This window comes from Ochotona curzoniae, unplaced genomic scaffold (assembly GCF_017591425.1).
Source record: "Ochotona curzoniae isolate NIBS_2020 unplaced genomic scaffold, NIBS_Ocur_1.0 scaffold_4701, whole genome shotgun sequence".
NCBI lineage: Eukaryota > Metazoa > Chordata > Mammalia > Lagomorpha > Ochotonidae > Ochotona > Ochotona curzoniae.
The window spans coordinates 58,649,651-58,664,687 of record NW_024467122.1 but is presented as its reverse complement, the minus strand read 5'-3'; the positions used below and the strand labels follow the sequence as shown (position 1 = coordinate 58,664,687).

Sequence of the window (15,037 nt, the reverse complement as noted above, 5' to 3'; positions counted from 1 at the left end):
CTGTCTAGTTTATTTTATTTTTAAATATTATTTACACAGTTGAGAGGAATGCCTGTCCATGTGAGCCTCTGATTTAGGGTGGGGAGGGATGTGGATGGAGGAAGGTTGGCGGAACGTTTCAGGCTTTTTCTGCTGTGTTCACAGGGGAGCATAGGAGCATAGCCTCTCCTTGCTGTCCAATTACTTCAGCACTCACGGATGGGGGATAGTCCTTTGATGACATCTTAGGGACCCTGATGTGGGGAAGAGTGTTCCAACGGTGTTACCTGAGTGGTTTTGAGAGTTCTGAGACATTGTTGGTTTCTTTTATGTATATATATACATTATATATATACATATTTATTTATATATATAAATTTTATTCTTTAACAGTGATTGCATGGTGGATCAGGATCAGAAGGATCAAGGTTTAGGGAAAATTGGGTGAACTCATTGCCTCCAAATTTGCTATTTCTTATTGTTCCTGGAGGGAGGAGAGAGACAAAGGAGGAAACCTCTCATGACTTTCCACATGTCCCAGTACCCAGGGATGAGGAATCACCACCTTATATCAATCCAGAGTCTCAGTGTATACCTATTCTGAGGGTTCTGTCCAAGTGGTTTGGATAGTTCTGAAATGCTGCCGATTTCACTGATTCGAGGGTGATGTCACCCTCCCAATGTCCGCTGACTCCATTCGCTGAGATATTTTTTGCTATCATCATTTGTTTGGGGTAGCTGTCCAGTTCTATTCTGCTACAACACGAAATGAGCTGCCATATTCTCCTTTTACAACAGGGCCTGTGTCCACTGCTCCACCTTTTTCATTAAGTAGGACATGTTCTTGCAGGTGTGTCCAAAGACCCAGACCACGTGTCCCAAGCATCACCGGATCCCACACCCTTGGGGCTCACAAACCTGAAACTCACCTAGTAGGTGAACCCCAGGACCTGAGCTAAGCAACCCAAGCCCCGCCAGATCCCCTACCCCTGGGGCTCACAAATCCAACACCCACCTAGTAGACCCCAAGACCCAAGCTCAGCAACACAAGTCCCACCCCCCCCACCCCTGGGGCTCATGAACCTGACACCCACATAAAAGGCAGGCCTCAGGATGTGGGCCAGGCAACCTAAACCCCATTGGTTCATCCCTGGGGCTCAGGAAACCATCCCTCACCACTCAAGTGGATCCCAGGACCTGAGCCAAGTTACCCAATCCCTGTCAGAGCGCTCGTCCCTGGGACTCATGATTCCAGCTCCCACTGGGTCCAGGCTGACATGACTCACCTCAGCTCAGTTTCCTCAATCTTACTGCACAGCCTGGCCTAGTCTAGCCTGCCCCCTGTTCCAGCTCTTGCTGGTGGGTGCTTCAGCCTATCCCAGCCTAGCCTTATTTGCTGTCCCAGTCCTAATGTGAACTGGCTGATGTTGTGGCCTGATCTGGCTCCTCCTGCCTCCTGCCCTGACTCTCAGATCTGCCAGCAGTGTTGTGTGCTGGCCCAGAATGGTCTGTCCCCAGCCAGATCTGACCCACATATCCCACATGTATGCCGGCAGGTACTATAACCTGGCGTGATCTGGGCTGTTCCTTGTCTTGCTTCTTGCGCTCACGTGCTGGGGCTGTGTCCTAATGAAGGAGTTTCCCAAGCTCCTCCATTGTGTTTCCTCCCAGTGGCAGTTCTCAACACACCAGTGGGTCATTGGCCCAGGCTGACTTTGTCCACCTTCTGTCCTGACAAGAACAGTGGCCTTGTTCAACCGGCCACACCCATTCTGGTTCTTGTCGATTGTTGCAGCCCAGCGCTACCTGGTCTGTGCCCAGACACAGCTTTCACGTATTTCAGCGGGAATCAAGACCTAGTCTGGCCTGTTCTACACCCAACCTGGCTCTCAGGAATACCAGTGGAGGCTGATGTCTAGCCCAATCTGACACTCCACAGTCCAAGTGCACACCCACACCAGTGCAGGCTGTAGGCATGTCCAGCCAAGGGTGCAGCCCCCAATCCTACTCTCATGCTCACCAGTGGGAACCCCAATCCAACTGGGTTGCCACATTAGCTCCCCAGCAAGGCCTGACCCCATCTGCAGTTCTTGGGTGAGCCAGCAGAGACTGTAGTTCCACAGGGGTGAGCCCACATTTCCCCTACAGATTCTGCTATCAGACCCACTTCTTTCTTGTTCTCCCCTCCAAACCAATTTGCTGTCAGTCCCCGGCTTACATATACATGTCGCGGACTTGTCTGCGGAAGCCTCTCAGCTGTAATTCCTAACCTGGGCATAAAAACCACAGGTCATCTCTCACTACTCTCACTACCTGTCATTCCCCTGTAAATCAAGACCCTTCAAATCATGAGGGTGCGCCACTAGGTGGCCCTAGGAGCTTCATGGGTGGCAGAGGGGTGGGTGGCAGAGGGGTGGGTGGCACACAGCCCAGCTACATGCACCCGTGCAGATAAAAAAGAAAAATAACTTACAGGATGAGGTGGTCCCAGAAGCTTGCTGAGCATCCCTCCCCCACAGGGAGCCAGTGTGCTCAGCTGTATGTACCTGCACTGGTTTGAAAAGCCTCAAAGCTGAGGGTCCTAAAGGCCTACCATGAGCGCCCCTCCCCAAGGCAGCCACATGCCTGGCTACTGGCACCCATGCGGATCAAAAAAAGATAGTCTAATTCATGTTCTATCATTTGTTGAATTCTTGGAAGAGAAGGCATTGAAATCCTTTGAGCAGGAAAGATGTTTTTATGCCTGTTTTTCTCATTTGAAAGTAAAGTAGATTAGACCAGATATTTTCCAATGTTTCTTTTAATTCTCAAATTATGTAATATATGACCTATAGATTGGAACTTGAGAGAAACCAAAAATATTTCAGTTATTGTAAGATTTAACTTGTTAGTGGATGAAATGTTAATAATGAATGGATGTGTTGGTGCAACTGTAGAGCTATCCAGCTAGTTCTCAATTTCACCTGAATTGAAGGTTAAGGTTGACTTGCATCGATTTGTCCTTTCCGTTTTCATGGTCACGTTGATGATCACTGACCAACTTTTTTGGAGAATATTGGCTGGAGTAATCAATACATCCTGTCCATAGATCACAGCAGAACTTGTCCATGCAGAGCTGAGACTCTGATGACTTTAGTGTGCCAAGGGCTGGCATGGAGGCTCAACTAGCTTCCACCTGCAAGTGCTGGGATCCCATATGAGTGCCAGTTCATGTCCCAGCTTCTCCACTTACCAACCATCCTCTGTTGCTTTCCTGCCTGTGGTCTGGGAAAGCAACAGAGGATAGCCTTGAAACTCTGCACCCACATGGGAGACCCAGAAGTAGTTCCTGGCTCCTGGCTTCAGATCAGCTCAGCTCGAGCTGTTGCAGCATACTCTGGTTTCTCTTCAGATCGTGTAAATCTTTACCTTTTTACTAGCTGTTCCATCCATTTGGGAAGTGAAACAGCGGATGGAAGGTTTTTCTGCCTCCTCTCTGTAAATCCATCTTCCCAATAAAAATAAATGAACCTTAAAAAAAGAAGAAGAAAGAAAAATAATTGTGTGCCTGCACTGGATTCATACTTTAGGTGGCTTACATAAATGCTGCAGAGGAGTGCAAAACAAGTGAAAGTTCAGTGTTTAAAAAGAATTGGGAAAGCCTGTTGTGAAAGATGGGAAAGCTGTAGAAAGCTCTGGGTTTGGCTGCAAAGTGAGCCAGAAGGAATACTGAGCAACAGCACATGGTGGGAATACAGTACTATGTGGGTAGCACTTTGGCTAGGACAGACTGTGTTGGTCAGTAAAAGCTGAGCTGAGGAAGCAAAGTTGAAATCAACGAATGATGGGCCATGAGCAGCTGTGATTCTGTGTATAACTCCAGAAAAAAAAGCATCCATGTCAAAATCTGGCTATGCACAGAGTAGCTTGCTGTCTAGTGGATTTTACGCTAATGTCAGGTTTAAGAACTTAAACCTGGTTTCACTGGTTGCACAATGGTGCCAGGAAATAAACAACAAAGCAATTTTAAGCTGAGAGAACTGTGATATACTGACTTTCCAGGAAGATCAATCTGCATTAAGGTAGAAGATAGAAGCAGAATAGACTGGAGGACTAGACAACGGCTAGGGAATTGCTGTAGTAAACAGATGCAAAATAGCAAGACTCTAGTTAAGGTTGTCATTTTGAAGTAGAGGTGTTTATTCCAAGAAAGTTTAAAAGAGTAGTAGGATTTAGTGACTGAATTTTAAGATCGTAAAGAAGGAGAATCTCTTGCCTCTCATCCATTAGACTTACAAGGGGAGGCATATTGAGCTTTTGTTTACTCCTGTTTTGGGGATCAAATAATTTTGTGAGTGGTGATCTCATTTATTTATACTTGCCTTCTAGAAAAAGCTAATGTGATGTATGCAAGGCTCTTATGCTGAGAAGATTTCAGGAAAGTGGCCTTTGTACTTACCCATTTGTAATCCTCAGAATAAATGACAGTGTGTCACATCTGCCCGCCATGTATTTTATTAACCTTTACCAGTGTTTGAAACCATGGTCCATGCCTTTTTTTTTTTCTTGTGGCTTCCACTGTATTATACCTGACAGATAGTTTCCTGGCTCATATTATTCCACCAGATCCTACTTTTTGGAGTTTCAAGACTGTGTCATGAGTTGCCCAGTATCATTTTCCATACTTCCAAGCTTCTGTATCCAAAGGCCAGTTACCCACAGTGCATCCTTGACCCTGAACAATTACAACAAGCTTCTACGTAGTATACCTACCTACTATGATTGTTTTACCCATGCTGATCATAATCTAAATCAAATATCATTTCCCTATCTAAAGTTTTCCCATAACTCTGTTTTTTCCAGTAATGGCACAGCATTTAGCATCTGTAATTTTTCTTGCTAGGTTCCCCTCTCCTCTACTCCAAGCAACATTAGAATATGTACTGTGAGTCCAAGTGCCTAGGAAAAGTGCCTAGCATGTGGTAGTTTTATAGTATTTGTTGAATGAATGAAATCTTATTACCTACATGCTGGATATCTTACCTAGGAGCTTAATTCTGTAGGCATCATCTCTTCCTTTTATGGTTTTTTTTTTAAAGATTTATTTATTTATTGGAAAGTCAGATATACAGAGAGGAGGAGAGACAGAGAGGAACATCTGCTGTCCAATGATTCACGCCCCATCTGAGCGCAACGGCTGATGCTATGCCGATCCAGAGCCAGGATCCAGGAACTTCTTCCGGGCATCCCACACAGGTGCAGGGTCCCAAAGCATTGGGCCGTCCTCAGCTGCTTTCCCAGGCCACAAGCAGGGAGCTGGAAGGGAAGCAGAGCTGCCGGGATTAGAACCGGCGCCCATATGGGATCCCGGGCGTGCAAGGCGAGGACTTTAGCCACTAGGCCATGCCGCTGGGCCCAGCATCATCTCTTTTATTACTCATTAGAATTCTATTCTCAGATGCCTCAACTCATATCCATGTATCTCTTTCACTTTTTATCAATATCACTATATTCTAATTCCTAATTGACTTTTTAAGTATATTTTTAAAAACAATAATAGCACAGGTTTCACACTGCAAAGTTCCAGTTTCTAAACATTAGAGCCAATAAGTGATTACCTATGCGTTTCTTTAAAACAGCCCGCAATACGTAGCCAAACTGTGACCTACTTTAAGAGGTAGTAGCAGTTAGGAAAAGTAATAATCCTAATTATTTATATGTGATACTGGATAATGCTTTTTTTATTTTAATTTTTTGGGTGATGTTTACACAATTGATTAGGGTGGGAAGGGTAGAGGATTAGGGGAAAGTGGTTGAGACCATTGTTCCAAATTTTCTTTTTCTTCTTCCTGTATCTGGGAGAAAGGAGGGATAAGGAGAGAAGCCATACCCAGCCTCCCAACCACCTCAGTACCCAGTATAGGGAACAGCCATCCGATGTCATCCTAGGGTCCCTGATGTGGAACATGCTCCCAAGAGCCCTGCTCAAGTGCTCAAATCTTTAAAAAAAAAAAAATTACAGACTGTGTTACAACATAAATTTCACATTTTTAAAGACTGCTTAATAATTGTAAAGTTTTAACTGTATAAGTGTATTTTACTTAAAAATAGTGTAAATGCCATAAGATATATACAAAGAAATGATAATAGATGATACATAGAAAATTATGCATTATTATTTATTAGGCATTATATATGTATTGAAACTTCATAGTACACCCCATAAGTATGTACAGTGTTCAGTTGAAAATAAGTGAATATATGTATGTATTTTAAAAGCTAAACAGTGTGAACTATAGTTTCTGTTGTGTGAGTATATTTAAAATAAAGCTGCATGGTTAATGATAATCTGGATAAAGATTATAAATTGCTTTTTGTTTGAATGCTCTGAATTTTGTGCATTATTCAGCAAATTTGTTTTATTTAATTAGAAAACAACTATTTAAAGTTCTGCCATAAAAATATTATAGATTTGAGTGTTTTAAACACCAGGAATTTATATCTCTGAAATTCTGAAGGCTGGAAGTTCAAGCTTAGGGTGCTGGCATGGTCAGCTCCTGGTGAGAGTTTTCTGGTTTGTAGGCGGAAGGCCACCTTTGCCTCGTGGGTTCACTTGGCCCCTCACTACCAAAAAGAGGGAAAGAGATATTTTTTCTTGTTGTATCAAGACCTCACCCATATGACCTTATTACCTTCTAAAAGCTTTATCTCCCAGCATAGTCAGGTTGGGGCAATAGGGTTACAACACAGGAATTTTGGGGGAATATAATTTAGTCTCTATCATTCAATAATTCTTACTGATACAGTAACAAATGCTTTTTGTTTTGGCAAGCACCTATGATTTCCTACGAAACTTTAGTTATTAGCTAATGTGCTTTTCATGATAAATTATTACAAAGCTTAGGTAATTGATTAATAGGAATGCAGAGTTCTCTCTCTTAGGCCTTGTGAAGGACTCAGACACTGTTAGGAATCAGGCGGCGACTTTTTGGGGGGTTTCTGTGTCATTGGAGTCTTTAGTTTCTACTCAGCCTCTAGGTTGTTTCATTCTCTTTGCAGGCTGTGGGCCTTGCATGGCTCCTGGGTATACCTTACCTCAGTTCAGGTCATAGTGGCAGCCACCAACTCATTTCCCTGGATCCTTCCTCCTGTGCACTGGAAAAAAAACTTTGACCCACTATAGGTCAGGTGCCCAGTTTGAATCAGAGCAACTTCCTGCTTTCCAACTCTGTGCCGTTTCCACCTAATTCAATGCAGCTAACACTTGAGATATTTGTTTGTTCATTGGTAGAGATAAGAGCAGCTTTTTCAAATATTCAACCTGTGTGGCAGGCCAAAAGTTTCTTTTGAAAGATTTAATTATTTTTATTTAAAAGGCAGAGTTAGGAAGATAGAAAGAAGTCTTCCATTCACTGACTCTCTCCCTAAATGGCCACATGGCTGAAACTGGACTGATCTGAAGCTTGGAGCCAGGAGCCTCCTCTGGGTCTCCCACATGGATATGGGACCCAAGAACTTGAGCTGGCCTCTTGATGTTTTCCCAGTGCAGAAGCAGGGAGCTGGATCAAAAGTGGAGCAGCCAAGACACAAACCAGCATCTGTATGGGGATGCCTACTATGCCACAGTGCTGGCCCTGCAGGTTAAAATTTTTTAAAGTAAGATTGCAGTCCCAGAACAGTGGCGTAGTAGCTGAAGTCCTAACCTTGCACGTGCCACCAGGATCTCATATGGGTACCAGATTTAATCCCAGTAGCCCCGCTTCCCATCCAGTTTCCATCCTTGTGGCCTGGGAAGGCAGTCGATGACAACTCAAGGTTTTAGGGTCCTGAACCCACATAGGAGACCTGGAAGACGTTCCTAGCTTCGGGTCAGCACAGCTCCAGCCATTGTGGTCACTTGGAATGAATCATTGAAGATCATTGAAGATCTTCCTCTCTGTCTCTCCTCCTGTCTATATGTATCTGACTTTGCTATAAAAATAAATCTTTAAAAAAAATGATCACTTGTGAACAATTTTGAGATTACCATGACCGCGTGAGAATATCTGCAGGTTAATTGTTTGGAACTATATAATAACCAAAATGCCATGCTCCATGTTTGCAAAATGAGTTTCCTGCTGAATAACTAGAATATTCTCCTGCCACTCTTACTGTCCTGGAGTAAGAACTGAGAGGACCCTGTAGCTGTGGGAAAGGTCTACACCATAGGATAAACTTTCTGAGGAAAGCTGAGGGGAGAGATAGGGAGAAACTTGCAGTTGGATTTCATTTTATTTTCTGATATATAATAGCAGTAATGCATTTTAGCTAAAAGTATGACATAAGCTACTTTAAACTTCTGGCTATTAATGATATTTTGTGTGCAAAAGTCATCATACTTGACATCCAAAAATCTGACTATTTAAAGGATGATGATTATCTTTAGGGTGATAGATATATTCCTAAATATTTGGTATTTTAACCGAAATTGACATAGACAATTTTATGCCACAATTTTAAACAATTCTGTTCAACTGGAATTCATCATTACCCTTCTGTATGCTTTCTGAGATATTTGAAGTTTTAGAGTATTTGTTCATTTTTATTCTCTTTAGTAAGTATGGAATATGACAGTTGGTTTAAGTGTGACAAATGATTTCTTATTCAAAATACGTTAAAGTGAGAATCCTTCTTTACTTTTTTTTCTTAATTACCAGATACTCTAGATGAATATTTTGAATATGATGCAGAGGAGTTCTTGGTCTCTTTGGCCTTGCTAATAACAGAAGGACGGACACCTGAATGTTCTGTGAAAGGCCGTGCAGAAAGTTTCCACTGCCCTCCGGCACAGTCTGGTTACCCAGTAACTACCAAACATGAGTGCAGTGACAAGCTGGCACAGGTGAGAATTAAGTGTTGCATGTTTTTTATCTTTTATGCAAAGTTGTTTACTTTTTTTTTTTTTTTTTTGCAATTTGTTTGAATGGCAGAATAAGAGAGAAAAAGAGAGCCCTTTCATGGTCAGACTGCCAGGCACCAGGAGCTTCATCTGAGTCTGCATGTGGGTACAGAAGTCTATGCACTTGAGCTATCATCTGTGGATTTCCCAGGCACATTAGCAGGGAGCTGAATCAGAAGTGGAGCCGCCATGGTTGAAACTGTTACCCATATGGGATGCCAGTGTCGCAGGAAGCAGCTTTAGTAGCTATGCCACAACACAGGCCCCAGTTTAAATTCTTTCATCACTTTTACTATATAACAATTAAATTTTTCATTTTAAAATAACTGGTCATAATTATGTAGGAAAACAAGTCTAATCCCAGACCGTAGCTGAAACATTGTCTTAATCAAGGCTGTTGAAGGTTCAAAAGGAAGCTGGGAGATGGCAGCCAATTTCATACCTGCCTTTTTATACTCTGCCTTATACATTTTCTTTGCTGCTCTATGCTAGTATTCCTTAATTTTAACATCTCAACCCTGGTGCATTCATATTATGTCCTTGCTCACCTAATACTTAGACATAATGATTATATTTCCTACATTAACCAATTTTCAGCTTGTGTTCATTCTTTTTTTAATGGGAAGATGCTTTTTGCTATTATGTTTTTGTGTAACCCTGACAAATATTTGTGGATGGTTAGCATATTATTTGCTTTTTTTTTCTTCTAGTTATTAGTTTCATAAATGTAGTCCAAAATGTTTAACTTAAAAAGAAACAATCTCACCTATTTTTGAATGTCTAGTAAGAATTTTCTCATTTGGGTTTTCAGATTTAAGAATTTCTATTTACAAGTTAGGTAAGATTGTGACAACTCAGAAACTGCCAGACATTGAGAATGGTACTTCTTCATCCACAAGGTAGCAAAAATATATCTTCCCCAAGAACACTTCATCATTAATTTCAAAACTCAGTCCTGGGCCTGGCGCGACAGCATAATGGTTAAGGTCCTCACCTTGAACACGCCAGGAACCCATATGGGCGCTGGTTCTAATCCCAGCAGCTCCACTTCCCATCCAGCTCCCTGCTTGTGGCCTGGGAAAGCAGTCACGGATGGCTCAAAGCCTTGGGACCCTGCACTCCTGTGGGAGACCTGGAGGAAAGAAGTTCCTGGCTCCTGGCTTTGGATCGGCATAGCATCGGCCATTGCGCTCATTTGGGGAGTGAATCTTCGGACGAACGATATTCCTCTCTGTCTCTCCTCCTCTCTGTATATCTGCCTTTCCAATAAAATAAATAAATCTTAAAAAAAAAATTTAAAAACCCACTCAGTCCTATGCTCTAAAGCTCAGCTCATGACTGCATTATTTAGTGGAGAAATCTGAAGAGCCACATTACATCTGAGGAAAGTTCTGTGATAGATGACTTATGTCGTATACAGTTGTTAACTTTACAATTGTTGTTAAGTTTAAATACAAAATTTGGAGTGTCAATGAGACTTTTTGTTTATGTTAATTTTCTCAAGTGTCGCCAAGCCAGACGAACCAGGTCTGAGGTCACATTGTTGTGGAAGAATAACCTTCCAATCATGGTGGAAGTGATGTTGTTACCAGACTGCTGCTATAGTGATGATGGGCCCACCACAGAAGGAATTGATCTAAATGATCCTGCAATTAAGCAAGATGCATTATTATTAGAAAGATGGATCTTGGAACCAGTTCCTCGACAGTAAGTTGTTGAACTTCAAGTTTTCTGTTGCTTCCCATGAACTGGTTGAATGATATGTCATGTCTTTGAGTTCCCCTATTTACATTAGTAAAACTAAGATACTCAGTGTATGTATGCGTGTGTGTGTGTGTATATATGTATATATATATGTGCATAAAATATATGAATTATGACCTTACAAATGAAAACACTCATCCTGAGCCATGTATCTACTTCAGTTTTTCACCTTTCTGAACTTCATGTGGTTGTACTTGCCTACATTGGATTGTGCTTTGTTACCTCCCTTAGGAGTGGTGATCGATTTATTGAAGAGAAGACTCTCCTGTTGGCTGTCCGCTCATTTGTGTTTTTTTCTCAGTTAAGTGCTTGGCTCAGTGTTTCTCATGGTGCTATTCCACGGAACATTCTCTACAGGTATGTTCAGAGCAAGAAAAGCACAATGCGTTTTCAAGCAGGTTGGTTAGTTACTCAATGATATTGTATCTTTTAAATAGTTGATAGAATTGGATAAAATTTAGGTATAATTTCTAGATATAATTGGATTTCTGGATATAATTGGATAAAATTTGAGATTTTTGGTAAAATAAGATCAAGAAATTTAGATTGTAACAATATAAACTTTACTTATTGGGTTAAATTTGATCTAGAATGGTATTCAGAAAACATAAGCTTGCTTTAGAGAACCAAGAATTGACATGAAACTGCCATATCCAAAAGTGTGTTTTCTGAGATGTCAAATTTCTGTGACTCTACTCATTACTTTCCGTATCTTGAAAGATATTTGCTGATCAACAGGTAGTTTTCTCCTTAGGCTGGGTGGCGGTGAGATTGTGTCTGTTAGAATTGAGTTCACCTCTCAGTAGACAATGTGAAGTCCTTTTTTCTGTTGACAGATATTTTTAAGTTATAGTATTCTTGAATGTTCATATTCTTAATACTGTTTAAGTGGCCTGACATCCTTAAAAAGACCATCTTGTCTGAGTATTCTGTTGGACCACTTACATTGATTTTATGAAAATAATACTGTGGTAAAATGACTAAATATACTCCTCAGTGATAATTAATGTAAATAAAGGTAAGATAGTTACTCCATTACATTTTTAAAATAATGTGCAATTATAAAGATGCAATTTTTATGATCTTCTGATTCAGTGTTGTTTGTATGACTCTAGAATCAGTGCCGCTGATGTAGACCTACAGTGGAATTTTTCACAGACTCCAATTGAACATGTGTTTCCTGTTCCTAATGTGTCCCACAATGTGGCCTTGAAAGTCAGCGTTCAGTCCTTGCCCAGACAATCGAATTATCCAGTTTTGACGTGTAGTATTCACACTAATATTAGACTTTATGAGAAGAGAATTCAAGACCGTGAACTGAAAACTCCTCAGCACCACAGTTCTAATGAAGAACAGTGTAGTAGAAGCAGCTCACCTCGGCTGTGTAGCAAACACACTTGGACCCCGGCACCTGAAAGTGTATTGCATGTTAAAAATGGCACAACTCCAGAATACACTTCATCTGTCAAAAATGTCAAACTGTGTCCAAGCGCTGGCAGTAAATGTGACTATGGGACATCTCAAGCCAATATTCGGGGCTTTAGTGGGTTAGGAGAGATAAAAGCACATGAAACATCAGGGAGAACTTTAAAATCATTTTCAATGATTGATTCCAGTGTCTCTAGCAGGCAGAGTTCCTGGAATTCAGTTGGTGAGACTAACCCTTTAATCGGCTCTTTAATTCAAGATCGACAAGAAGTTATTGCAAGAATTGCTCAGCATTTGATTCATTGTGATCCAAGCACTTCACACGGTTCTGGGCACCCATTTCATACTCAAGAGTCTGCTTCACCTAACCCTAAACTTTTCCGGGCTTCACAGGAAAATGAAAATGTGAGAAAATGTAAAGAAACTTTCCCTATATCCTTTGGTAGTCCAGAGTTTACCTCCTCAGAAGACACAAACGAGGGGAAAATTCGAGTAAAATCAGAAATTCCTCCAAGTGAAACCTGCATTTCTAATGGCATTTTTTCTCGTCAGTCTGTTGGAGAAACGAATCCTTTGATAGGCTGTCTACTCCAGGAACGACAAGATGTGATTGCGAGAATTGCTCAACATTTGGAACATATTGATCCAACATCACCTGTCCCACCCCGGCAGTCCTGCAACCTGCACAGTTCCAATTTGGGACCTTCTAAAGTGTTTAGGAGTTCATATGAAGACAAAAATTTGTTGAAGAAAATTAAAAATGATGCTTCCATTTCCATTTCTCATACAAAATTTTCCTTGTTAGGAGACAGCAGTGACTCAGTACCTAATACATGTTTTACTTCTTTCCAATGCAATAGTAAAGGAAAGTTTTTGAAACCTCAAATAGGAAATCAGTGTCAAAACATTTCTAGTGAAACTGTCCAAAGTGCTTATCAAAAGACACAGAACAAAGATGACAGTTTATTAACTTCCTCAAGTATATCTCAATGTGAAGAAAATAATGTAGATTTAATAAATAGATTGGAAAATAAACTTTCTGAGTCCCGGTTTAAGGAACAAGACTTGGGCAATGGAATTGATAAACAGTACTCAAGTTGCAACAGTATTGACAAACAGTTCTGCACAAATAAATACAAGGAAAAAGTAATAAAAAGCGAGAATTATAATCCAGAATCTCTTGCCAATCTCCAACTTGATGACTCAAAAAACGTTGATCCAGCAGTTAAAGTTACCATGTTGGGAGTGTCAGAATATTTGGAGAACCATGAAAATGAGTGCTCAAATAAAGACTCAATAAGACCTAAGACATGTGAGCAAAATTTCCACCTTAATAGCGTAGAAGATTATCTCAACAAAGGTAATGAAGGCTCTCATTGTAAAAAATTAGACCAGTTCAAAAATGATTATGATAAGAAAGAAGACGCAGTGAATGAAAAATCTCAAACCTCTTCTCAGAGAAAAAGTTTAAAGGACTGTGTCTCCCCCTGTGAACGACTGAAAAATACAGAGGCGTTGGTAGGTAATAACTGCAAATAATACCTAATATTTGAAATACGATTCTCAAGTGTTTGACTTGTTCACGAGAGATAGAGCTAGAAAATTCAAAGTGCCTGTTACGTATAGAACTCAATCTGGTGTAAGTTTTATGCAAAACTATAAGCATTCTTGCAAATACTCTCTTTTTTAAAATATTTATTTTTTATGGGAAAGTCAGATATACAGAGAGGAGGAGAGACAGAGAGGAAGATCTTCCATCTGGTGATTCACTCCCCAAGTGGCTTCAAGGCCAGAGCTGAACCCATCCAAAGCAGGAGCCAGGAGCCTCCTCCAGGTCTCCCACATGGGTGCAGGGTCCCAATGCTTTGGGCTGTCGTCAACTGCTTTCCCAGGCCACAAGCAGGGAACTGGATGAGAAGTGGAACAGCTGGGATACAAACTGGCACCCATATGGGATCCTGTCCCTTGCAAGGTGGGGACTTTAGCCACTAGGCTACTGCACCAGGCCACAGATACTCTCTTAAGAGCAAATCATAAACTAATAGAAGTAAAATGATGTGGTTTTTAAAATTTCATTTTATGATACAATTCCATAGGCTCTGGGATTTCCCATATCCCTTCCCCACATGCCATCTGCCCACTGATATCCCCTGTATTGTTACGGTAGTGTAGTCCTCCATAAGCAGTCATAAATCCACCATTCTGCTAGGTAAGTGTATCCTAACATTGTGGGCATGGACAATCGCAGGGAGTCCAGCATCCTATGGTACATTTAACAGTTTCATTGGGAGATGAATGTGGTTTTAAAGATGATATGGTTTTAAATAATAGTGGTTTTTTAAATTGCTAAAAGGCAATATTTTTTTTTCACTATTCTGTCTTTTGCATCTTTCAAATCTGTTTTTTTTTCTTCCCCTTCTTTTCTAATAGACACATTATTCTGTATTCTCAGAGGCATCCAGGTCTTACTATGTGGATTCAGGAGAACAAATGCTAATATGCAAAAAATAATACTTTGAATTCAGTGTTCCTTGTAAATTACTTTTGTTTATGTCACATGACTATAGAACATTTGATTCTTTATGCTGTTTCACCGTATGACAGGCATGACAGAAGGAAATCAGGACTCGAACAGAATAACTGAGATCCCAGTAGCTTGCAAATCCTTAAATGGCTTAACTGCCCTGGCCCCTTGTCTTGATTCGCAATCCTAGGGTTTATTCTGCCTCACATTCGTAGATGATACAAATCCTTGGTTCATTTGAGTTCTTCCTATTGTCCTTTGCTTATTTCAGTACTTAGAATAATTGCTGGAAAGTAAATAGGAATTTGAAATTAAACTTAAGTTGGGGCAGCATGCAATTCTTAATAATTACTTTACTTCTTGTATTATGCTGCTCCCCCCACATCTACTGCAAGGGAAAAAATATTGTGAATTGGTTGTATATA

The 15,037-nt window shown here is 40.8% G+C and overlaps 1 protein-coding gene across 3 annotated transcripts in view; it reads left to right on the top strand.

Annotated features, from left to right (window-relative positions):
• The window catches only part of FAM214A (family with sequence similarity 214 member A), a 66,966-nt gene that overhangs the window by 29,176 nt on the left and 22,753 nt on the right, over window positions 1-15,037 (top strand). For all 3 annotated transcript variants that reach the window (XM_040969984.1, XM_040969983.1, XM_040969985.1), the window contains exons 3-6: window positions 8,655-8,839; window positions 10,401-10,603; window positions 10,892-11,017; window positions 11,776-13,606. In XM_040969984.1, coding sequence (XP_040825918.1) covers window positions 8,655-8,839; window positions 10,401-10,603; window positions 10,892-11,017; window positions 11,776-13,606 — 2,345 coding nt within the window. The remainder of the gene's footprint in view (window positions 1-8,654; window positions 8,840-10,400; window positions 10,604-10,891; window positions 11,018-11,775; window positions 13,607-15,037) is intronic.